General features: G+C 33.8%; 1 protein-coding gene across 4 annotated transcripts in view; it reads right to left on the bottom strand.

Moving 5' to 3' along the window:
• Positions 1-22,258, bottom strand: part of LRBA (LPS responsive beige-like anchor protein) — an 891,557-nt gene that overhangs the window by 396,312 nt on the left and 472,987 nt on the right. For all 4 annotated transcript variants that reach the window (XM_058282502.1, XM_058282620.2, XM_058282452.2 and 1 more), the window contains exon 38: positions 4,143-4,267. In XM_058282502.1, coding sequence (XP_058138485.1) covers positions 4,143-4,267 — 125 coding nt within the window. The remainder of the gene's footprint in view (positions 1-4,142; positions 4,268-22,258) is intronic.

Here is a 22,258-nt window from a genome sequence, read left to right as displayed (position 1 = left end):
GAATCAATAGTCCACATTACCGTGAAAGAAGTTTATACTTTAAGAAATAGTCCATTTTGTTTTTTAAAAATCACTTTTAGAATAACAAAGTGATCTCAAATTTTCATAAAATAAATATGGGTATATACACTTGGTATGATGTAAAGCACACCATAACTGTATTCTGAATAGAATACATAAAGAATATCTTATAAGCAACTCTTATCCTCTCTAATTAATTCCCTTTATAGGTGATGCCATTTCCTATGAGTTCCAAGTCAAGAAAATTTACTCTAGAAAGACTGGTGAAAATACAAAGCACAATTAGGAAAACAAGCCAAGTGTATCTCCTATTGATCATGGGTTCTCCAAAAGTCTTATATCAAGAACATAATATATGTTGATTACTAAAAAAGAAGCAACAGTATGAGAGTTATGAGAGAAGGGCATTATTCAGAATCTTCACATGGTTTGTCATCCCTAGAGGACCAGATGGGTTATTTTTATCATTTCACATGCTTACAAGATTCTTTTAGAACTATTCTGGATCCTCCTCATATATTTTTATTAGTATGCACTACTTTACAAAATAAAAATATCCAGAATTCAACCGGAACCTACTGCTAAACTGTTTTAGTTCGTGAATTAAAACCAACCTTTCTAAGAGTTAAAACACTTTTTATGCAGCTATAATTTGAATATAAAATTCCCCATGATATTTAACAATGAATGTTAGAAGACAGCAAAGCACAATGGTATGAAAATCTGACTAGTAGTCAACCTGGGCTTTAGTCCTTTATCAGCACGAATTATGCATAGCCTCTGATCCTCAGTTTCTTTATCTGTGAAGAATAAAGTTGGACTAGACTTTAGCCTTAGGTTCCTTCCAGATCTAAAATGCTCTAATGATAAATAACTGACAAATGAACTCTGTGCATTAGGAGAACGGTAAGAATGATTACAACTGATATCTAATAAATTTAAAACTACAAAATGGAATGAAATGCCCTCAGAAATCAAATGCCCACCTTTACTTGTTTCTGCTAATTTTCATCAAGAATATTAAAGCATAAGAGGGAAATATTAGTTTTAATTTAAAAATATGACTCAGTTTCTGCAAAGTTGAAGAAATCTCCCACTACAACATGACTTTTATAAATAACCACTTTGGAGGGTCTTTCTTTGAAAAATTACCTAAAGCTCTTTTCCCTAAGCAAGTTAATGTGAACTTGGGAAGGGCAATTAAATTGTCAGAATTAAAAAATTTGTTTTTAACTAGAAGGTAGCCAGAAGTAGAGTCATGGGGCTGGTATTGATCGCCTGAACAGAGAACATCACTCTTCAGGTATTTACTCTGCCACCTTTACACCAGAGGCTTTCCTTCAAATCAAATCAATCTATAAAAAAAGATGTCTCTTACTACTAAAATATATAATTAATCTCCTACTGAACTTCTATTTAGATGTCTTCCTATGAAAATGATGATATATTTCATAATGTTATGAGATTCTGCATTTTAAAAATGTCCTGTCTCCTTAGTTATCACAAAATTAAAGAGATGAGGCCATAAAACAATAAACAACTGGCATACCATCCTGAGAAATTATGATTTTACATATTTAAGCTCAATATTGAAATACAGTATTTACCCATATCAAATTCTGTAATTTCAACTCCTTTTTTATTATATAACTGGTTTTGCATACATAATTAATGTTTATTTTGATTAACATTCTTAATGTTCCAAAAAGCAAAAATGAAATTTCAAAATTAAATCAAAATTAAATCTAAAAGTCAAGCATAAAATATTTTATTTCATAAAACAATAAAAAATTAAGCTTGTTGCTTATAGACTATATTACCATAAATTATGCTGATATCAAATGCTTCCATAGTACTATCTATGAGCTGAGTTCCAGCATTATCTAATATTTCATTATTTAAAATAAAAAATATAGAAGGCATGATTAATTAGAACTTGTGTCTTTCAGAAAATGCTATATTAAAGATGATCTGTCTCAATAGTAGACTACTGGGTCATCTCTTATATATTTGGTTAGTGTTTAAATAAACATCTTATTTCAGATTTAAAATTTTTAAATCACTTATAATTTGTTTTAAAGAGATTTCATTATAATATTAGTATAAAATACTTCTAAATATGATGGAATCACATAAAAGGCTTCACTTTGCTTCTCTCTCACTTTAAAAATACATAATAAACATAGATAACTGATTAATATTAACTTTTCAGTTACTATTTAAACTATTTAGAGTGAAATCTGCTTCTATAAGACAATTTCTTTAAAAGTCTTAAGTAACAGCAGGAATATATTTTTAATCAAACACCACTGCAGATTCTTAGCATTAAAAAAATGGACAGGATGTTATAATTTTAAAAGGTAAAGTTCAATAACAATAAAATTCTAAATGGTTCATTATAAAAAATCCTATAATTCCCAAGAATTGTTTAAAAATTACTATTTTTGATCAGAATATATTTTAATAAGTTCTATATTGAATCTACATCATAAATTTCAATTCAGTTACTGATATTTTTCCCAGCATAAAGAATTAAGTTTGTCTATATGTGATTTTAGAAAATAAGTCTTCCCCTTTCAAATATAAAGGGAAAAATATTTATATTCATAAAAACATCTCTATTGCCATGAATAGACCTCAGAACCAGCAACTCACTGCTAAATGACAGTTCAGAAGGCAGAAAAATAATTATTAAATTTCAAATTTTAACTACATATGGTATTATATGTTCAACTGAAAGAGATAAAATTGCAAAAACTCTCATTTTCTGAGTGAAAGGGTTATTAACTAAAAATAAAAATAAAGAAATTAAAACCCACAATTCTAAACTCCTTAACATAGTAACACCTCCTAAAAAGAAATGAACTCTAAAAGCAAAAGTGGCCTAATTAATCCTACATCTTATTTCTTCTTCTCCACCTCCTGTAGTTGAAGATGTAGGGCCCTGGGACTATTATTGCTTTTAGATCACTTTGTTATTGACTATTCTCTGTATGGTCATTTATTTTAAAGGACTGATGTCACATTTGGTGTTATATCTGATGACATATTGTGGACATTTTCTTCCAGAAATGGCTCTTTAAGTTTGAGTGCAAGAGGTTAAGCTGCCTGACTGAGGCCAAACCTAAGACATTAGACTTTTAATCTAAAATTTTAATATCTTTATGGGATATAATTTAACATTTATTTTATGCCCATTCTATCAATTTATTCATAAGCTAATACCCTACAAAATTAATATCTCTTATCTTATTAAAAATAACCAATTTATATTCTGTAAAATCAAAATAATATTTATATGGGGAGGGGCTTTTCTCCCTTAATCAATACATCTTAATTGGCTTTCAAAAATTATAAAGTAATATATGAAACTCTATGATCAAAGAAATTACATTATCAAATCCAAGGGAATAATCAGTGAACCTCTTCAGTTTTTCCAATTTGCTTATCATATTTCTGAATCATAGTGATACACATTTTATCAAAAAAGGAAAAATGTTTTGTTGAACTCTGATAACAAGGTGATGCAAAACAGGAACATATGAAAAATAATGTCTATTCTCTATTTGTGCAAGCTATCTATCATGAACATGTACAAATCAAGGCTTAGAAAGTATCTAGGCTTTCTAAGACTTGGACATTTATTACCATCTCTCCCACTTCATAATCTCATACTGAAATATAATTGTTGGGGGAAAAGCAATATATACACAACAGAACCTAGAAACCTATTTAGTGTGTAAATACTGTCTTTCTGATATTCATGAATTTAAGGCAGGCTTCCCAGATTAATTTACTCAAAGCTGAATGTGTCACTTAAAAGGAGAAACATTTTATCCTCCCATTCTGAAATAAAGGGTCATTGTTAAGTAAATTTTGCATGTGTAACTAACTAAATTACATACATACATACATACATACATACATACATACAAACACCTGACACCATAGTTTATAGGACTCTGCACCCGCTATAAAAATTTTAACTTCTCTTTCTAGGGTGAGTAACTATGAAATGTGGTGTTGGACTATTTTATAATGCTTTGTAATCATGAAGTTATGCTCTTCTTTACCAAGTATTGTACCTGCTGCTTTTGGCAAGGAGAGGTTTATACACTGACCATGTTCCACGGCTGTTTTTAGGGTCGCTTCAGGATGTGTCGATCCGAGAGGGTTACGCACAAATCGTCGCCGGCGCCGCAAGTCATCTTCCCAGTAGTCAAGGCGCCAGAACTCACGAGGACGACTACAATGAAACAGAGAAGCCACATATGTTAGCAATTATCAAACAGCGTGGTAGCACTGGATTTCTGCATAAAGCTCTCCTTGTTTGTGCTGCCTTTTTTTCCTCCCCTTCCTCTTAATTCTCCTTCCACCTCACACTCCCCTTTTTGCAATCTTTAACTTAGGTATGTCCTTGAAAATAACAATATCACCTTCTAGCCTAAGGAACTCCTTTTCCTTTTGCTTGGAAGGTGAAATGAGCACTAAATACATCATTTTGAATGAATTGCTGACAGTGTGATCAGTTTCCCCACACTCTAGTGGCATGTGCTCTGATTTCAGCCTCATTTCAGCCTCAGCAGGGCACCTTTCTCTGTGGCTGCATTTATAAGCCAGAATAGGGAAAAGGCTATTATAAATATGGTATAACATTACCTATATTAATCAAAGTCTGTCCCCCTTCATTTTTCTTCCTAATTTGTGCCTTTTTGCACAAGGTCAGTAAATCATACCATGAATTCTTGGTCCAGAAAGTGTTAACTTTAATGAATATCTCAGTTACATGGTTATGTATGTGATAATAAAATATTACTCTGTTTAGATGTGCAGGAATTTAATTAAAATAATCTCTTAAAATATTCATTACATTTAGCCCCTGAGGCTTACAACAACACAAGAAAATGCATTTCTTTTCCATTTACTGTTTTTAAATAAACCATTCCTGTAGAGTAAAATAGCAATCTATTTCAAGCAAATCAGATTGGATTTCTGTTTTATGTAGTCTGTTTTTATATTTAATTAAAAACTACATGCTATATGATGTGCAATAATTGCTATATCGAAAGCATACTTTTAAAAGTGTATTTTTTTATAAAAAGGGTTCACTCAATTTAAGTTCTACTATATTTTCCCCAATTATGTGGATCTTTTATATGCCAATATATAAATGCCACCTTTCTTTCTTGTTAGTTAATCATGACTTAGCATGCTAAAAAGTGTTTTATAAAGAAAATACTAGTATGAAGATTTTTTCAGTTACAGTAAGAAAAATAATCCTTGTAGAATACTTTTATTCACTAAAGATATATAGCATGAAAATCTGTTTCAATAATGAAATTAAAATTTTACTCATAATCAAAGCTTTGGCAGGAGTGACTAATACAGAATAAAATCTTACTTGTATTTCATGAGCTAATAAAAGTGTATACCTGTCAGCTCTGACAAATTAGTATGCTTGACCAACTAACAATCTCAAAATATCCAAGTAAAAGTTATCCTATTTTAATGTTTTAAAGATGCAATCATTAAAAATTCAAAACAGATTTGTAAATAAGTGCTTTATTGATTTAAAAAAATCAGGTTAATCAATCATAGGCAACAAGCAATATATTATTCAAAGAAAATATTTTAAAAAATAGTAGGAACTCAATGCTCTTTGCTGAGAGTCCTGGAGACAAAATATGAACAACAAATATGTTCTTTGTTCATTTTGATCATGCCTGAGAAGGCGATATAATATAATAAAAACGGAAAGCAAAATAGCATAAGAATTGTAGTCCTTAAAAAAGGAAAAGTAAAAAGTTCATTTATTATACCTTATTTTCTTGTCTAAATTTTAAATAAAAACTAAGCTGCCACTTAAAAACAAATTAAAAATACCTACAGTATATACATACAAGCAAAAGACAACAGTGATTTGAGTTCAATTAATAACATAAAATTCTCCTTAGGTGATTGTTCGAGAGGAAAGAAAGCAGAACACAGATGGCTATGTGTATGGCTTTGATAGTTGTGGAGCTTGGATAGGTACTTCATCATTCTGCCTACCTACATTTATCTGTTAAAATTATTATCAAATATCAGCCAGGATGCAGTCGTGAATCACAGGCTGCTCCTCGTCTTCAGGGGAATGATACAATGAGGGTCTATTCATCAGTGAGGCAATCGGCACAAGTAATTAGTTCCCTAGACTGAGATCTCCTACAAAGGCTATTTCAGTCAGCACCACAAACATATGACGATGTAAAGCTAATGAAAGCTGCTAAAATTTGTTAACCTTTTCTGCCATCAATCCTTCTAATATTCTATGCTGCAGTATTATGCAAAGGTGGTAAATTATTAATTTGTCATTCATCCATCCTTCTGCATTTTGAGTCAAATTAAATGACACCATTCTTCTTGATAACAATTAAAATTATAAAAGATGTTAAGCTGCTATGATGAAATTATTACTAAATTAGGTAACAATAGATACTAGCATAATGCATGATACTGAAGTCTAATCCAAAGGCTATTAAAGTGTGTGCACAATTATTTTTATGATACACTAGGAAAACAAAGGAATTAGAAAAATCATTCACAAATTATCAAGTAATTAAAATAAAATATAAGAGTAACAAACAAAATTTGGAGGAAATAAAACCATAAAATTTTCATTCTCTTTGATACTAACAAAAAATGGTCAAAATGGTGGCATGTGGCTGAAATAAACACACACTACATAGAGTAGAAAATTTTTATGATCAATTTTCACTTATCCTAACTATAAATTTCTATTTCCAAATGTAAACATTAAACCAAAAATAAAAACTACTTAGGACACAATCCAAATAGCATAAAGAAATACATATCTCAGCATGTTAATTTTTACAATATCCTTAAGCTATATCAATTAGATACTACCTTCTCAATACAAATAGTCTACTTCCTGTATAATTTAAAATAATCTAAAGACAAAGCAAAAATCATTTCTATGAGATCAAAGATATAGAATGGATTATAAAAATAATATAAAGAGATCAACAATTTCAACATATTCTCCAAAAGTCTGTCTATACTAAACACTGATGTGGGTGATATAGGATACAAAGCCTTCAAAGAGTTTACTCCTATCGAATAGCTATTACTCTGATTTGACAAAATAGCATCATCATCCAATTTCTGATCATGAAATGAATCCATGTTCCTTGGAGAAAAAGCCACACTCATTTTTTCAGATGGGGATGACTACTGGCATGTTTAAAGTCATATATACAGTAACAGACAGCCTAAAAATCAAATGTTTGTCCTCCCAACCATGCTCCCTTATAAAAATCTGCATTTCCATTAGAAAGCTCTACTATCAAAAATACAAGGCACACTTTATCATTTTAGAACAGGAGGGAAAGTGTAGGTTTTGATAACCTACTTAAAGATTTTACTCTTATTTAAGTTATGTTCTCCTTCTTCGCCCACTCCAAGTCTTCTTCTAAAGAAGCTAAGACTGTCAAATATAGCATAGTTGATCCAACTCTCTTCCCATAATGCTATAAGTTAACTAAATAGGTTATTTGTACATTTTTGTATCTATCGCCACTGTATGACCAGGAAAGTTAAAAAGACTTCAAGTGTCCAGAGAAATACTGTTAAAGAAATACTAATATAGATAAGAAATCATTTATTCTAGACCTCAGAAATATATACCTATATGTCATTCTATTTCTATTCTATCTATACAAAAATATTATATTAATACATTCATAATGCCACTTTCACAAACTTCAAGCTTATGCATATCCACTAAAAAATAAAACTAAGATCCCAAAATTATTCAAATTAAGGATGTAAGGCTATGTTCTAAAATATCTGGAAATACGATTTCCTTCACAAGATATTTTCCATAAGGGTAAGCCTTTTCCATAAGGGTACTGTGCTCCTCTTAGGACACACTCAACCAACACTAAGATCTTTGACTTAAAAGGATACAGATTTTGAAAAGTTGAGGATGGCAATGAAGTAAAATTATCTAACTTTTCTAATTTTTATTCATGCATTAGTTTAATTTTAAAGCCTGAGGATAAAATTACCTCATAGGTTTAAATGATCTTTTCTAAGTATAAACTTAAGTCATCTGACTACATTTCTACTTTATCAGAAAGCTTCATATTAAAATGTGTTTATATATACACCTTTAATATATGACTGTAATCTACAAAAATTTTAAAACAATGCCAATTTAGTACAGAGAATATATATTTTCTGTTTTACAAGAGCAGAATTGGAAATATTTTTGAAACCTTAGAAAGAAATACAATTCAAGCATCAATAGACAGGCTACTTACTCTCTTTCCTAAGCCCATTGTGGCTAGTGATTTTATTAGTTAAAACAAAATAAGAATGAAAGCAATGAGATAGTTCAAAGAGGTATAAGTATTACAGCAGAGAATTAATAACTAAGTTATGATCCACATTCTTCTTCTTGGCTCAACTACCAACAATCTGATTATTATTTTTCACATGTAAATTATAAGACTTGTTTAAAGTTTAGCTGTCCTCAGAGAAAGTATAACAAGCCAATTAATACAGAATGAATGGGTAAATATTCAGATAGACTCCTAAAATATTTTCTAATAAAAATTATTTACTTTTTCCTTGTACGGCTGCTGTGGAATACAAAGATTATTAAGATACTGTCCCTGATATCATGGAGAAGACAGATTTGAAAATATATAATAAGAATTTTTAAAAGTACAAGTGATAGAGCAAAGCACCATGTAAGTATCCCAAGTATTCTATAATATGAATGTATTGACATCTATTATCAAATTAGTCAAATATATGCAAGTCTGTTGTCTCACTGGTTTTAATATCATTTTAATATAATTTGGAACTACATCAATAAAAGACTGATAGTTTTAAAAAGAAAAACTGTCACAACAACGCACTCAGAAAAATTTCCCATTTTCCATCTTACCCACTTTCTTGTGACAATACCTGATAAATCTTGATGACCTTAACAGAAGTCAGTAATAAATTCTGGCTAGGGGAAAGTTCTAAATCCTAGAAAATTTTAGTACTTCATATTTTGTTCTTACATTTTTATATGACTTGTTTTTCCAATGCCTATATCTGGCTAGCTTTTATTTCTACATTTTTTAGATTAAAAATTCATGCTAGACATTAGCTACAACTTAAATAAATGGAAGCCCCTAAAAAGCAGTAAACATTTTCAGTGCACTGTCAGCTAGCAGATAAAAATGCTTAAGTTCTAGAAAGGTTTCACTTTTAGCATAAATCTCAATGAAATAATGTTCACATTCTATAGGGTATCATACAATATAAGAGAATGCCTTGTCTCACAAACTGAAATCTATCGTGCCTTCATGCAGATAGAATGAATATTAACTAAAACCTCTGTTTACCAAATACCAACAATGAATCAAGTGCAGAAGATCTATGCTTCCTGGTATCTTAATGAAAAGGGTTTTTAGAAAAAAAAATTCAGTTGTGTGAATTCTAGCAGAGGACACATTCTCTCAAGCAGAATTCTTTCTTTATTGAGGTCTAGCATGGGTATTTTCTGTTACACTGAGACACTAAAGTATCATATATTTATATAATTATGTAAAATTATATTCTATGTAATTATGAAAATCTGTATGGTACTATTCAGTGTATTTCTCTATTTGCTTTTAAAGCCATCCAGATACCCATCTTCAAGTAATCATTATAGATATTTTTTAAAATACAATTTTACAATCAAATCAATTATTCAAGAAATGAGCTCATGCTTTTCCTACCTGCCATTTCTCTATTTAGTTAGCATTTTTACTAGCAAGTAAGCAAAGTTATGAGAAAATTAAAAATCTACTATTAATTATACTACCAGTTACAACTCTAACAAAAGACAATTCTAAAAAATCACTAAAATAAATGATGTGCTTGAAGACCTAAAACTCACCTTAGTAGACACACTATTAAGAAATATTTTACATATATATATGAATTTTAATTTAATTAGCAAAAAAATTTACCAAACATTTGCTGTGTGCCAACTATGTACCAGATCTCGGTACATAAAAATGAATTATGCTGGGTTCAATCCTAGAAATTTTTAAGGGTATAATGGAGATTTAAACAATTATTAAATGCCAAAAGTACAACTTTAAATTGCTAACATTTATTTTGCATTAGGCTACTCAGTGCCAGAATATATGCTCTTTTGAATACACTATTACCAAGCCTCATACCAACCCTGTCAAAAGCACATATTGTTATTCTCATTTTAAAGATAAGGAAACTGAGACTACCCATGGGTACTGAATTTAATAGGGTTTATTGACTTCAAAGCCAATGAGCTTTCCACAGTATGACATTTCCATAAGACAACTAATTGAGTACTATTAGAGAAATGATGGACGTACCAACTAACCCTGCCTGGGTAACTTAATGATTTCATTAAGGTTTTGATGGGGATCTACTTTGTAAGTTTGATGAGGACAGGTGTTTGTCTATCTAATATACAGAAAAAGCACAGTAACTGGAACAAAGCAAGCACTTAATAAATTATCAATTAAAGAATGAACAAGATGACTTTTAAACAGGAACTTAAATGATAAGCAAAGTTTGCTGGGCAAAACAAAGAAAATGCATGACAAATAATGGCAATACCATGAACAAAGGCACAGAGTCATAAAACAGCACGTTTTATGTAAGAAAGCTCAGGTAAGAAAGAACATGGCAAGGCAGCCTGGGGGTGGAATAAACTAGGGTAGGAAACCTTAGTTTAGAACCAGATTTCAAAAAGCATTCTATAGTAATATGAAGTAATTACCATTACATCTTAGAGTGAACAGAAATCAATCTTTTGCAATAGAGGATTGTTAGGCTCAGCCTTGTATTCTGCATGACAGCAATATAAAAGAAGGCCTGGATTACAGCAGTGGGGTGGAGCCTCAAGGCTAAGATTGGAGCAACATATCTGAATTAGAATTGATAAGACATGTGAAACAAGTGGCGGACTTGGCCCAATGGTTAGGGTGTCCGTCTGCCACATGGGAGGTCCGCAGTTCAAACCCCGGGCCTCCTTGACCCATGTGGAGCTGGCCCATGCACAGTGCTGATGTGCGCAAGGAGTGCCATGCTACGCAGAAGTGTCCCCCGCGTAGGGGAGCCCCACGCGCAAGGAGTGCGCCCCTTAAGGAGAGCCGCCCAGCGCGAAAGAAAGTGCCTGTCCAGGAATGGCACTGCACACACGGAGAGCTGACACAACAAGATGATGCAACAAAAAGAAAACACAGATTCCCATGCCGCTGACAACAACAGAAGTGGACAAAGAAGAACAGCAAACAGACACAGAGAACAGACAACTGGGGTGGGGTGAGGAAAGGGGAGAGAAATAAATAAATAAATAAATCTTAAAAAAAAAAAAAGATGTGAAACATTCAATATGGGGGGTAGGAAGAAAGGAGATGATGAAAAGAAAACTGAAATATGTCACAATGGGGTGCTGAGAGGGGATGCTATTTAACTGAAATGAGTAAAGGTTAATCAGGTACAACTAGGGAGAATAATCATTTCCTGGACACTCAGTAACATCCAGGTATGTATGTCTAATAGATAAACAATATAACTCTGGAGTTCAAAGGAGAGGCCTGGACTATTGACATAAAATTGAGAGATTTGATCAGCCTTGAAAGTGGGTAGACTTAGACATTCACTTAACAAAAATTTACTAGTGTCTATTTTATGTCAGGTATCACACTAGCCTAGAAAAAACATATATGAAAGGACAGGAGGAATCTGGGGAATGCCAATATTTAAGAAATTACAGGGAAAGATCAATGAAAGAAACAGAGAAGGAATTAATCATTTCTTACAATCCATAAGATAATACGAGAACCAAAATAGAACAGTACCAAAAAAGACAAAGGAATAAATACTCTTCAAAGGTGGTAGTGGGTAATAATATCCTCCTGATGGACCGGAACAAAGAAACATGCAGCCATAATATAATCATGAGGGAAATGAGACTGATGAAAAGGTTTATACATCCAGGGAAACAAGAATAAAAGAATTACAGAAAAATAAAGCAGAGGCCTGATCCCAGGACTATGCATACCTGGACTTCTTATGAGAGATAATGATTTTCTGTACTGTTTAAGGCAGTTTGAGCCAAGCTTTATATTACCTGCCTTTGAAAGCATCTAACATATCTAAAGATTATTAGTGATACCATAAGCAGTTTGACTACAGCTTTGGGAAGGAAAACCAAAAAGTAATGAGTTCAGGTAAGTGGACTTGGCTCAATGGATAGAGCATCCATCTACCACATGGAAGGTCCACGGTTCAAACCCAGGGCCTCCTGACCTGTGTGGAGCTGTCCAAGGCTCAATGCTGATGCACGCAAGGAGTGCTGTGCCATGCAGGGGTATCCCCCGCATAGGGGAGCCCCACGTGCAAGGAGCGCACACCATAAGGAGAGCCGCCCAGCACAAAAGAAAGTCCAGCCTGCTCAGGAGTGGCGTGACACACACGGAGAGCTGACGCAGCAAGATGACATAAAATAACAACAACAAAAGAAAAGAGACAAGCGGACACAGAAGAACACACAACAAATGGACACAGAGAACAGACAACTGGGGCGGGAGTAAGGGAAAGGGGAGAGAAATAAGTAAAAATAAATCTTTAAAAAAAAAAAGTAATGAGTTCATATTTTGGTGGAGATAGTTAATATTCACTTCTTTTTAAAAAATGTTGGCATGAAAAGTATTAGGGAAAGAGGGTAGTAGTTTAAAGTGCCTAAAGAACAGACTTAAATATATTTGCAGATGAAAGGGAGGAAGTCCAAAGAAAGATGGTTGGGCAGGAGACAGAAAGAAGTATGGTTTCCAAAAGACACAAGCGGCATGATCCTGTGAAAAGAGAGTAATTAACTTGGAAGTAAAGAAGGTCACTTCTCTCTCAATCTCTGTGGTTAGACTGAAGGATATAAAGCTTGATATTTTAATATTAAAGGACTAAAGAGAAGAAAAATTGAAGAAATTCTGATGTGATTATTTTAATTTTCTCATAAAACAGCAGGTTTTTGACTGAGGAATAAAATAAGGCTTTCATAATATGACATTTTTATCATAAAATAATTAATTTAAATGTATAAATTCAATATTAAACCCAGCATAATCCAACACTTATCGATAAACCTTTAAAATAAATCTGTAGATTTCTCAGAAAAATACTAGTGAACATAAATACATGATTTTAACTCACATAATAGAAAAAACATGTAGCATACTTCGTGGCCTAGACAAATAAGCATTAGCAAAAAATATGTGTTCTTAATCCACTGCGGAAGATAGGCTTATTATGTTATACTACCAGGTTTTTAAGACAGTTAGGAGTCAGGTCTTTAAACAGTTGCTGTCATCTCCAGAGACTTTCTAGTATTTTCAATTCTGAAGAAAGCACTCACATTACAAAGAGATTTATTTTCCACTTTCCTTGCTACATTTCATTTTTTCTGGTTCTCATAGAAAAGTTCTGCTTTAATGATATTAATTTACAAATATTTTTTGAGCACCTGCTACTATTTGGAAAGCACTATTTGGGGTGCTATAATGGATAATGTACTCATATGGGGAAAACATAGTCCATAATCTCACAGCATTTGTGATCTGGGACAAAATAAGCAAACAAAGAATTATACGCAAAGGTAGCATAAGATCCAGGCCATAAGAAAAGTAAAAACCCAGAGCTCTAGAATTCCAAAGGAAGGCATGATCAATTAGTTTTACAAGATTCAGAAAAGTCTTCAATGCGCAAAAGATTTTTGAGAAAGGTCCTGAAGAGTCAAGTTTAAGGGATACACAAAGAAAAGGATGGCATTCTCTAGGCCTTTCAGAGAGCATTAACAAAAGTACAAAGGTCAGAAAATAGGAAGCAGCTGCTGGACGTTGGTAGGAAATGAGGTCTAAAAGATAGGTTACGGCCACAAGGTGAAAAAACGAGTATGAAAAACTAATGTTTTCTTTCACTTATTTGTTCACTTATTCATTTAATCAGCAAACATTATCGAACACCAATGATGCACAAGGACCTGTGCTTGGCACTGAGAATACAGAGAGAACTGGGTAAAAAAAAGTCATTATCCTCAAGGAATTCACAAAGAAAAAGACACATGAAGAAACAATTATAATATATGCAAAAGTGTCTTAGGAACACAGTGGAGGGGAATTGTCGAAAGAAATGAGTCTCCTTGGAAGGCAGAAATGTAAAAACTGAGTTAAAGAGTTAATAGATGTTAATTAACCAGGAGAATAAGAAAAAGGAAAACATTCTTTGTTGGAATAGCATTAACAAACCCAAAAAGATAAGAAAAAACTGGGCATAAGATAAAGATGATTTTTCCAAAATTTTTGGAGAGTATAAGACAAGAAGTGGCAAGATTAAGAGGCTACAGAAATAGGCAGGGAATAGATCATGAAGAATCATCTATGACATGATAAGAAGTTTGGGTTTTATTCTGTAGCAATGGGAGACATAACGAGCTTTAATCAGGGATTGTGACTGCAGAACAATAAGTCTGGGGAAAAAATTTAACAGATTATGAAGAAGATATATTTGAAATAAGGACACAAGTGAGAAGGTTATTGCAATATTTCAGCAAGATGTAATGAGGGCTTTCAACAATAATTTTTTAAATGTCTTTTTTTTGGTTTATCTTACTAGTGTATTATTGGCTAAAATTCTCTGTGAATCAAGGTAGGCAATAAATGTAAATGAAGACAGGCATGAAAGAAAATTTCAAGAACATAAGGCAGTATGTTCACAATAAAATCAGTTCCAAAGCACATGATTCAAGAAGCTAAATTGTATTAGTCAGCCAAAGGGATACTGATACAAAATACCAGAAATCAGTTGGTTTTTATAAAGGGTATTTACTTTGGGTAGAAGATGACAGTTACCAGGCCATAGAGCATAAGTACTTCCCTCACCAAAGTCTTTTGCCACGTATTGGAGCAAGAAGGCTACCAACATCTGCCAGGATTCAGGCTTCCTAGGTTCCTCTCTTCCCAGGGTTCATTTCTCTTTCCTTACAACCAAGCTCCTCTGTGTTTACTCCCTGGGGCTCTAGATCAAGACTCAAGCCTCAAAACTCCAACCCCATCCATTGCCATGTCTCCCCACCCCCCGGTTTTATTTTATTTGTTTACTTACTTATTCATTTAGTTATTTATTTTTTTCTCTTTTTTTTTTTATGTTACATTCAAAAAATATGAGGTCCACATATACCTCCCACCCCTCTGCCATGTCTTTTATCTGTGAATCCCCACCCCTCAACACCCTATTGATATGGCCCAATCAAAGCCCTAAATATAATTTAATCATGCCCAGGTACAGACCAGTTTACAAACATAATCCAATATCTATTTTTAGAATTTATAACTATATCAAACTGCTATATAAATGAAGGTCACATAAAGTAGAATGGGCTTAGAGCTAAAGTAGAGTGATCAGTCTTAAAGGTCCAATAGAAGCTACATAATGTCAGTCTGGAAATGGCATGCATGTTTCCCACTCACATTCCATTGATCTTATCTAGCCATATGCCCTCATATGGGAAAAGTAATCTCTGGCTACATAGCTATTTCCCAGCAACAAAATCTATACTATATTAAGAGAGCGTGAAACTATGGTGGTCATCTAGTCATATCTGTCACAGATGGTGCATATTATAGAGAAAAGTAAAACATAAAAGAGGAATAGAAGATGCCAGGGATGGAATAAAGGAATATGATCATATTTTTTTTATCTTACAGAGGGAGGGACTCTTCCAGAAGGTAACATTTGAGAAAAGACCTGAACAAGAAGAATGCATCAATTATATGGATGATATGTAGTTGTCTTAGGGAAGATAATTCCACATAGGAAAAATAGTAAATCCAAAGACCCTGCAGACAACATGAAGACTATTTGGTTGGGTGAAGAGTAACAGAATAAGTAGTAACAGAAAAATTATGAAAGACCTCATAGGTTATCATAAAAATTTGTCTTTTGTGTTCTGTGGGATGAGTAGGCAAAGGATTTTGAAAAGAGAAGTGACGTGATCTGACTTATGTTTTCCAAGATCACTCTGTCTCGTGCAAAAGCCTATCTGCGGGTGGCAAGATGATGTAAAAAGAAGGAAGCATACTTTGTACGCTCACAAAATAATCCAGAAGAGAATTAATGATGCTTGGGACCAAAAAAAAAAAAAAAATTTGCACTTCCTGGGCAAACAACTACACCACATTTTCTTTTTTTTTTTTCCAATATTTTTATTTTTAAAGAAGCTTTAGATTACATAAATGCTACATAAAAATATATGAGATTCTCATATGCCTCACTTCCCCCACACACACACACTTTCCCATAATAACAACATCCTTCATTAGTGTGGTATATTTATTATAATTGATGAACCCATATTGAAGCATTGCTACTAACCATGGACAACAGTTTACGTTATAATTTAACACTCTATCCTGCACAATTTTATAAGTTACAACAAGATATACAATGGCCTGTATCCAACACTGCAGTGTCATGCAGCACAAATTCAATGTCCCAAAAATGCCCCCATATTGCACCTATTCTTCCCTCTCCCATCCCTCAGAACCTCTGGTGGCCATTGCCTTTATGTAATAATAATAGTTATTCCATTGCTAGAATAATAAGTCTATAGTAGAATAATAATGTCTACTTTAGTCCATTGTTCATTCCCCAATCTTGAGGATTTTGAGTTGGTAATGCCTACTATGCTTCTAATTGAGAAGGTGCTTAGATCCCATGGGGCAGATGTCTGGCACTATCTTGCTTGCAGTTGCAGACATTCTCTGTTCCTTGGGATGGGCATTGTCCATCGTCATCTCCTTGTTAGTTATCCTATGTGAGTCCATTGAGCTGGAGAGCAGGTGTTGCAACTCTCCTGAAATTCAGGGCTCAACTGGAAAATGGATGGGCCAAAGATTTGAGTCTTAAGGACATATATTTATCAAGTTTAATGGCGGTTATGGGTTCAAAGAAAAGGAGCAGAAGAGTTATGTATAGAGAACCTATAATGAGTCTAACTCCATTACACTGGCGAGCATAAATTCCAAAGTAAGGCCCACTGACAGGGTGCTGAATTCCTGAGTTGTCTTCCCTGCTTATAGTTTCTGGGTGTCTCTAGAGCCTTCAGAAGCCCTGCTATTGAAGGCACTGTTTACTGTGGCAGTCAATGAGATCCTGTTGAGACTTGCATAAGTGTAACTTCTGGAATGACCTCCCAACTCACTTTGAAATCTCTTAGTCATAAAAACTGATTTGTATTTACCATTTCCCCCTTTTGGTCAAGATATTTTTCCAGATGCATCAGTAGTTGGTGTTTGGTAATAATCCTTCACTGCCAGGGAGCCTCATCCTGGGAGTCATGTTCCACACCTGAGGGAAGGTAGTGCATTTATATGCTGAGTTTGGCTTAAAGAGAGGCCACATTTGAGAAACAAGGAGGCTTTTAGGAGGTAACTCTTAGACTTTATATAATACTAGGCTAAGTTTCCATTTCACAAGAAAAGGTTCAAAAATACAATCATCAATATCAAGGGCCTGGCATAATGGTCTGTCTTCCTTCACTAGGCACTGCCTTTGCACTCAGGGGATTCTTGCTGTCCTATTCGAGAATGTAGTAGAACTCTCCATGATGGGAATCCAATATTCTTTCGGTTAGTATGTGGCTCTCCACCCATCAAGACAGTGTTCCATAAACACTTGAACATATTTATGTAACTTAGAGGCATGACCCAGATGAACCCCTTCCCATGTGTCCCCCACAACTGACACCACGCACCAGTGAGCCTCTCCCACCACTTCTGTGACCATTCCATGATCCAAAACCTCTCCAAAATTTCTTCAAAACCTATGAAAGTGTACAATCCAAAATGTAAACCATAATGTAAACAATTGACAATTGTTGGTACCAGTATTTCAATATTTGTACATCAATTGCAACAAATGTACCATGCTCATGTAAAATGTTATTAATAAGGGAGAAGGGAAAAGGGGGTAGGAGTTGGGTATATGGGAGTCCCCTCTATTCTCTATGTGACTTTTCTGTATCCTAAAGGTTCTTTGAAGATAAAATGAAAAAAAAATAAGACACTGGGGAAATATATGAAAGAAAATATCACTGCACATACAAGATAACAGGTCTTACATGATGAAAGCCATGTTTAAAAAATATTTTTTATTATACTACATCTTCCAGTCTTTTTTAAAATTAACTGTGCCGTATGACTGAGCTCTAACCAACAGAATGTGAGCAGAAGTAATATGAGTCACTTTCATGCCTGGCTCATAAAAAAAAAAAACTTTCCACACATAATTGTTCAAATTCTTTCCCTTTCTATTGGATTGATAGAAATGAACATGGCAGTCTTGGAAACCAAGGGCTAAAGACAGTGTAGCTACAAGATGGGAGAAATCATCCATCAGGAAATATATGTGTTATACTTTACATAAAATGTAAAGTTGTTTTGTAGTAAGCCACTGAGATTTTGAAATTTATCTATTAAAGCAGCTTTTATTTCCCTAATCAATGCAGATATACAAGCTGAGATGTTGAGTAAACAACTGAATAGATGAATGTACAACGCAAAGAATAGGACTTAATAAGATGTATAATTTGGGAGTTGTTTAAGTATATTGTGTATATAATACAGGTATGGATTGGCTGAGATCTTTAAGGAAGCGAGTAAAGCCAAACAAAAGAATAGAAAAAGTGCAATCCAAGGACTAATACATAATCACCACAATTTTTATTAAGGGGTTAATAAGATGAGAAGGAGTTTTGAGCGAATAGTGGCCAGTGGTAGGAGAAAAACCTGAAGACTATGATATCCCAGAAGCCAAATGAAAAAGTATTTCAAGATAAGGCAGTTATCAGCTATGTGAAAGGGTAACAAAAAGTAAGCTGAAGAATGAGAACTGACCAATAGATTTAGTAATATGGATGGCACTGGTGACCTTGAAGAGAGCAGTTATAGTAGAATGGCAGAGACAAAAACCTGAGTGCAATAAGTTCAAGAGAGAATGAGAGAGCTGAGTCATGTGCAGTGCTGATGCGTGTAAGGAGTGCCCTGCCACGCAGGAGTGTCACCCACGTAGGGGAGCCCCCAGCACAAAAGAAAGTCCAGCCTGCCTAAGAATGGTGCCACACACACGCAGAGCTGACACAACAAGATGATGCAACAAAAAGAAACACAGACTCCTGGTGCCACTGATAAGGATAGAAGCGGTCACAGAAGAACACACAATGAATGGACAGAGAGAGCAGACAACTGGGCGGGGGGGGGGGGGGGAGAAAAATAAATAAAAATAAATAAATAAATCTTTTAAAAAAGAAAGAGAATGAGAGAAAAGAAATTGGAGAAAACAAGTAAAGACAAATCTTTCAAAGTTCTTCAAATGTAAAGAAGCCATTTTATAGTCTATACTATGTAGTATACTATATACATTTGAGGGGAAATAGTAATACAAACGGTACTATTAAACCACACTATACAAATGCCGCCAAATTTTACAATATAAAGAGATTCCTCTAGACCTTAATACATCAGTAGAATACCCTTGGTAAATGTAAGTTTAATTTGGAAATAAAAAGCCAAAATTACAAAGATACATAGACTTCTAAGGGTTCATTCATGTTCGGTTCATCAGCCTGCAGAGTTGAGAATTTTAAAGCACTGTGTTGTCAACCTTGCCAATTAGGGCTTATTCTTTGACTAAGGATAGTAAGTTACTGAATAGAAAGATAGAGATTCTGATAAATACTTCCATAAAAAAATCTATTGGTGGGAATTGTAATAGCTCTAACAGGCAGCATTACTATCAATATTAATTTCATTAAATAAAATAGGAACTGTCTCAAAAAACAAAGAATCAAATAAGTTTCAATAATAAAAAAGCAATGAGAAAAATGGGACCTCATTAAAACAAAAAACTTCTGTGCATCAAAGGACTTTACCATAAAAGTGAAAAAACATCTACACAATGGGAGAAAATATTTGTAAACCACATATCCATTTAAGGTATACTATCCACAATCTATAAAGAAATCCTCCAACTTAACAACAAAAAGACAAACAACCCAATGAAATATGGGCAAAAGGCTTGAATTAGACATCTCTCCAAACAAGACATACAAGTGTCCAGAAAGCACATGAAAAGATGTTAAACATTACAAGTAATCAGGGAAATAAAAAAAAAAAAAAAGAAAACTACAATGAGATGCCATTTCATACCCACTAGAACAGCTACTATTTAAAAAACAAACAAACAAACAAATGCAGAAAATACTCAGTGTTGGAGAGGATGCACGGAAATAGGAACACTCATTCATGCTGGTGGCAATGTAAAATGTTTGGTAGTTCCTCAGAAAGTTAACTATAGAACTATCATATAACCTGGCAATCCCACTAAGTCAGTGTATACCCAAAACCTGAAAGCAGGGTCTTGAACATATATTTGTACACCAATATTCATTGTGACATTATTCACAACTGCCAAAAGATGGAAGCAACCCAAGTGCCCATTGACCTATGAATGGTTAATAATGGTTAATAAAATGTGATTATATATGTACAATGGAATATTGTTCTGCTGTAAAAAGGAATTAAGTCCTGATATATGCAGCAACATGGATGAACCTCAAAGACATCATGTTAACTGAAATAAGCCACACACAAAACAACAAATATTGTATGGTCTCACTAATTTGAAACAATTAGAATAAGCAAACTCCTAGTTAGAATCTAGAATGAAGGTTAACAGGGGATGAGGTTTGGATAGGAATGGGAAATTAAGACTTAAAACTACAAGGTTCCTACTTGGAATGATGGAAATGTTTTGGTAATGGCTGGTGGGAATAGTAGTACAAAGTTGTAAACATAATTTGCAGCACTGAAATATATGTCTGATTGTGATTAGAAGGGAAAATGTTAATTTACATCTATGGTAACAAAATATACATATTTTGAAATCCATGGAACTATTCTACACAAACCGGGAATCCTAATTAAACCATGAACTCTTCCTTTCAACACTCGACCTTTGAGAAGGTGACTAATTAAGAAACAAAATGTTTAGTTAAAAGTATAAACACCTAAGTTTAAAAATAATTTTATACAAAAAAACAATTTGAATCCCCTCAATAGCAAACCAGTACTTTTAGTCCTAAATACCTCAAGCAGCAATAAGCTATCCTAATTAAGCCTCTTTCGTAATGTCCCATTCAGCTTATTAGTCATACTGCAAATATGGAGAGTAAGCCTCTGGTCTGCCATAGCATTTTTCTTTAATCACCGAAGTGTTAAAAATACACAGATGGGGAAGTGGATTTGGCCCAACAGGATAAGGCAAGCACATACCACATGGGAGGTCCAAGGTTCAAACCCAGGGCCTCCTGACCCGTGTGGAGCTGGCCCACTCACAGTGCTGATGCATGCAAGGAGTGCCCTGCCACGCAGGGGTGTCCCCTCATAGGAAAGCCCCACGCACCAGAAGCGCGCCCCATAAGGAGAGCCGCCCAGCACGAAAAAAGTGCAGCCTGCTCAGGAATGGCTCCGCACACTCGGAGAGCTGACACAAGATGACGCAACAAAAAGAGACACAGATTCCCGGTGCCGTTGATAAGGATAGAAGCGGTCACAGAAGAACACACAGCAAATGGACACAGGGAGCAGACAACTGGGGGGGGGGGAAGGGGAGAGAAATTAAAAAAAATAAATCTTTAAAGAAAAGAAAAGAAAAAATACACAGATGATCTATTTATTTCATTTATGTAGCCAATTCACAGCAAACATGATACATATCCCAAACCAGCAGTTGTTCCAATAAAGACAATGAAATACCTACTTAAAATCCACTAAAATCAATAAAATAATAAAATAGCAATATCAAGAATAATCCCTAAATATTCAACTACTGGAAAAATAAATGCAACTATACCTGAAAAAAACACATTGCATTTTGAAAAAGAAGGCATTATTTCTAAATTGTTAGGGTTACTATAAAGTAATAAAATTGAAAATGAAAAAAAAAAATCACTGAGAAGGATATATTGTTTAAATACTTCATCATTTCTTTTTATACTTCTCATATCAGAATGAAATTTTAAAAGTAATTCAGAAGGAAAATGAAAGTATTTTACTCAAAAGATAGAGTCCATATGTGTTACAAT

This window comes from Dasypus novemcinctus, chromosome 1 (assembly GCF_030445035.2).
Source record: "Dasypus novemcinctus isolate mDasNov1 chromosome 1, mDasNov1.1.hap2, whole genome shotgun sequence".
Taxonomy (NCBI): domain Eukaryota; kingdom Metazoa; phylum Chordata; class Mammalia; order Cingulata; family Dasypodidae; genus Dasypus; species Dasypus novemcinctus.
This window is presented reverse-complemented; position numbering and strand designations above follow the sequence as displayed.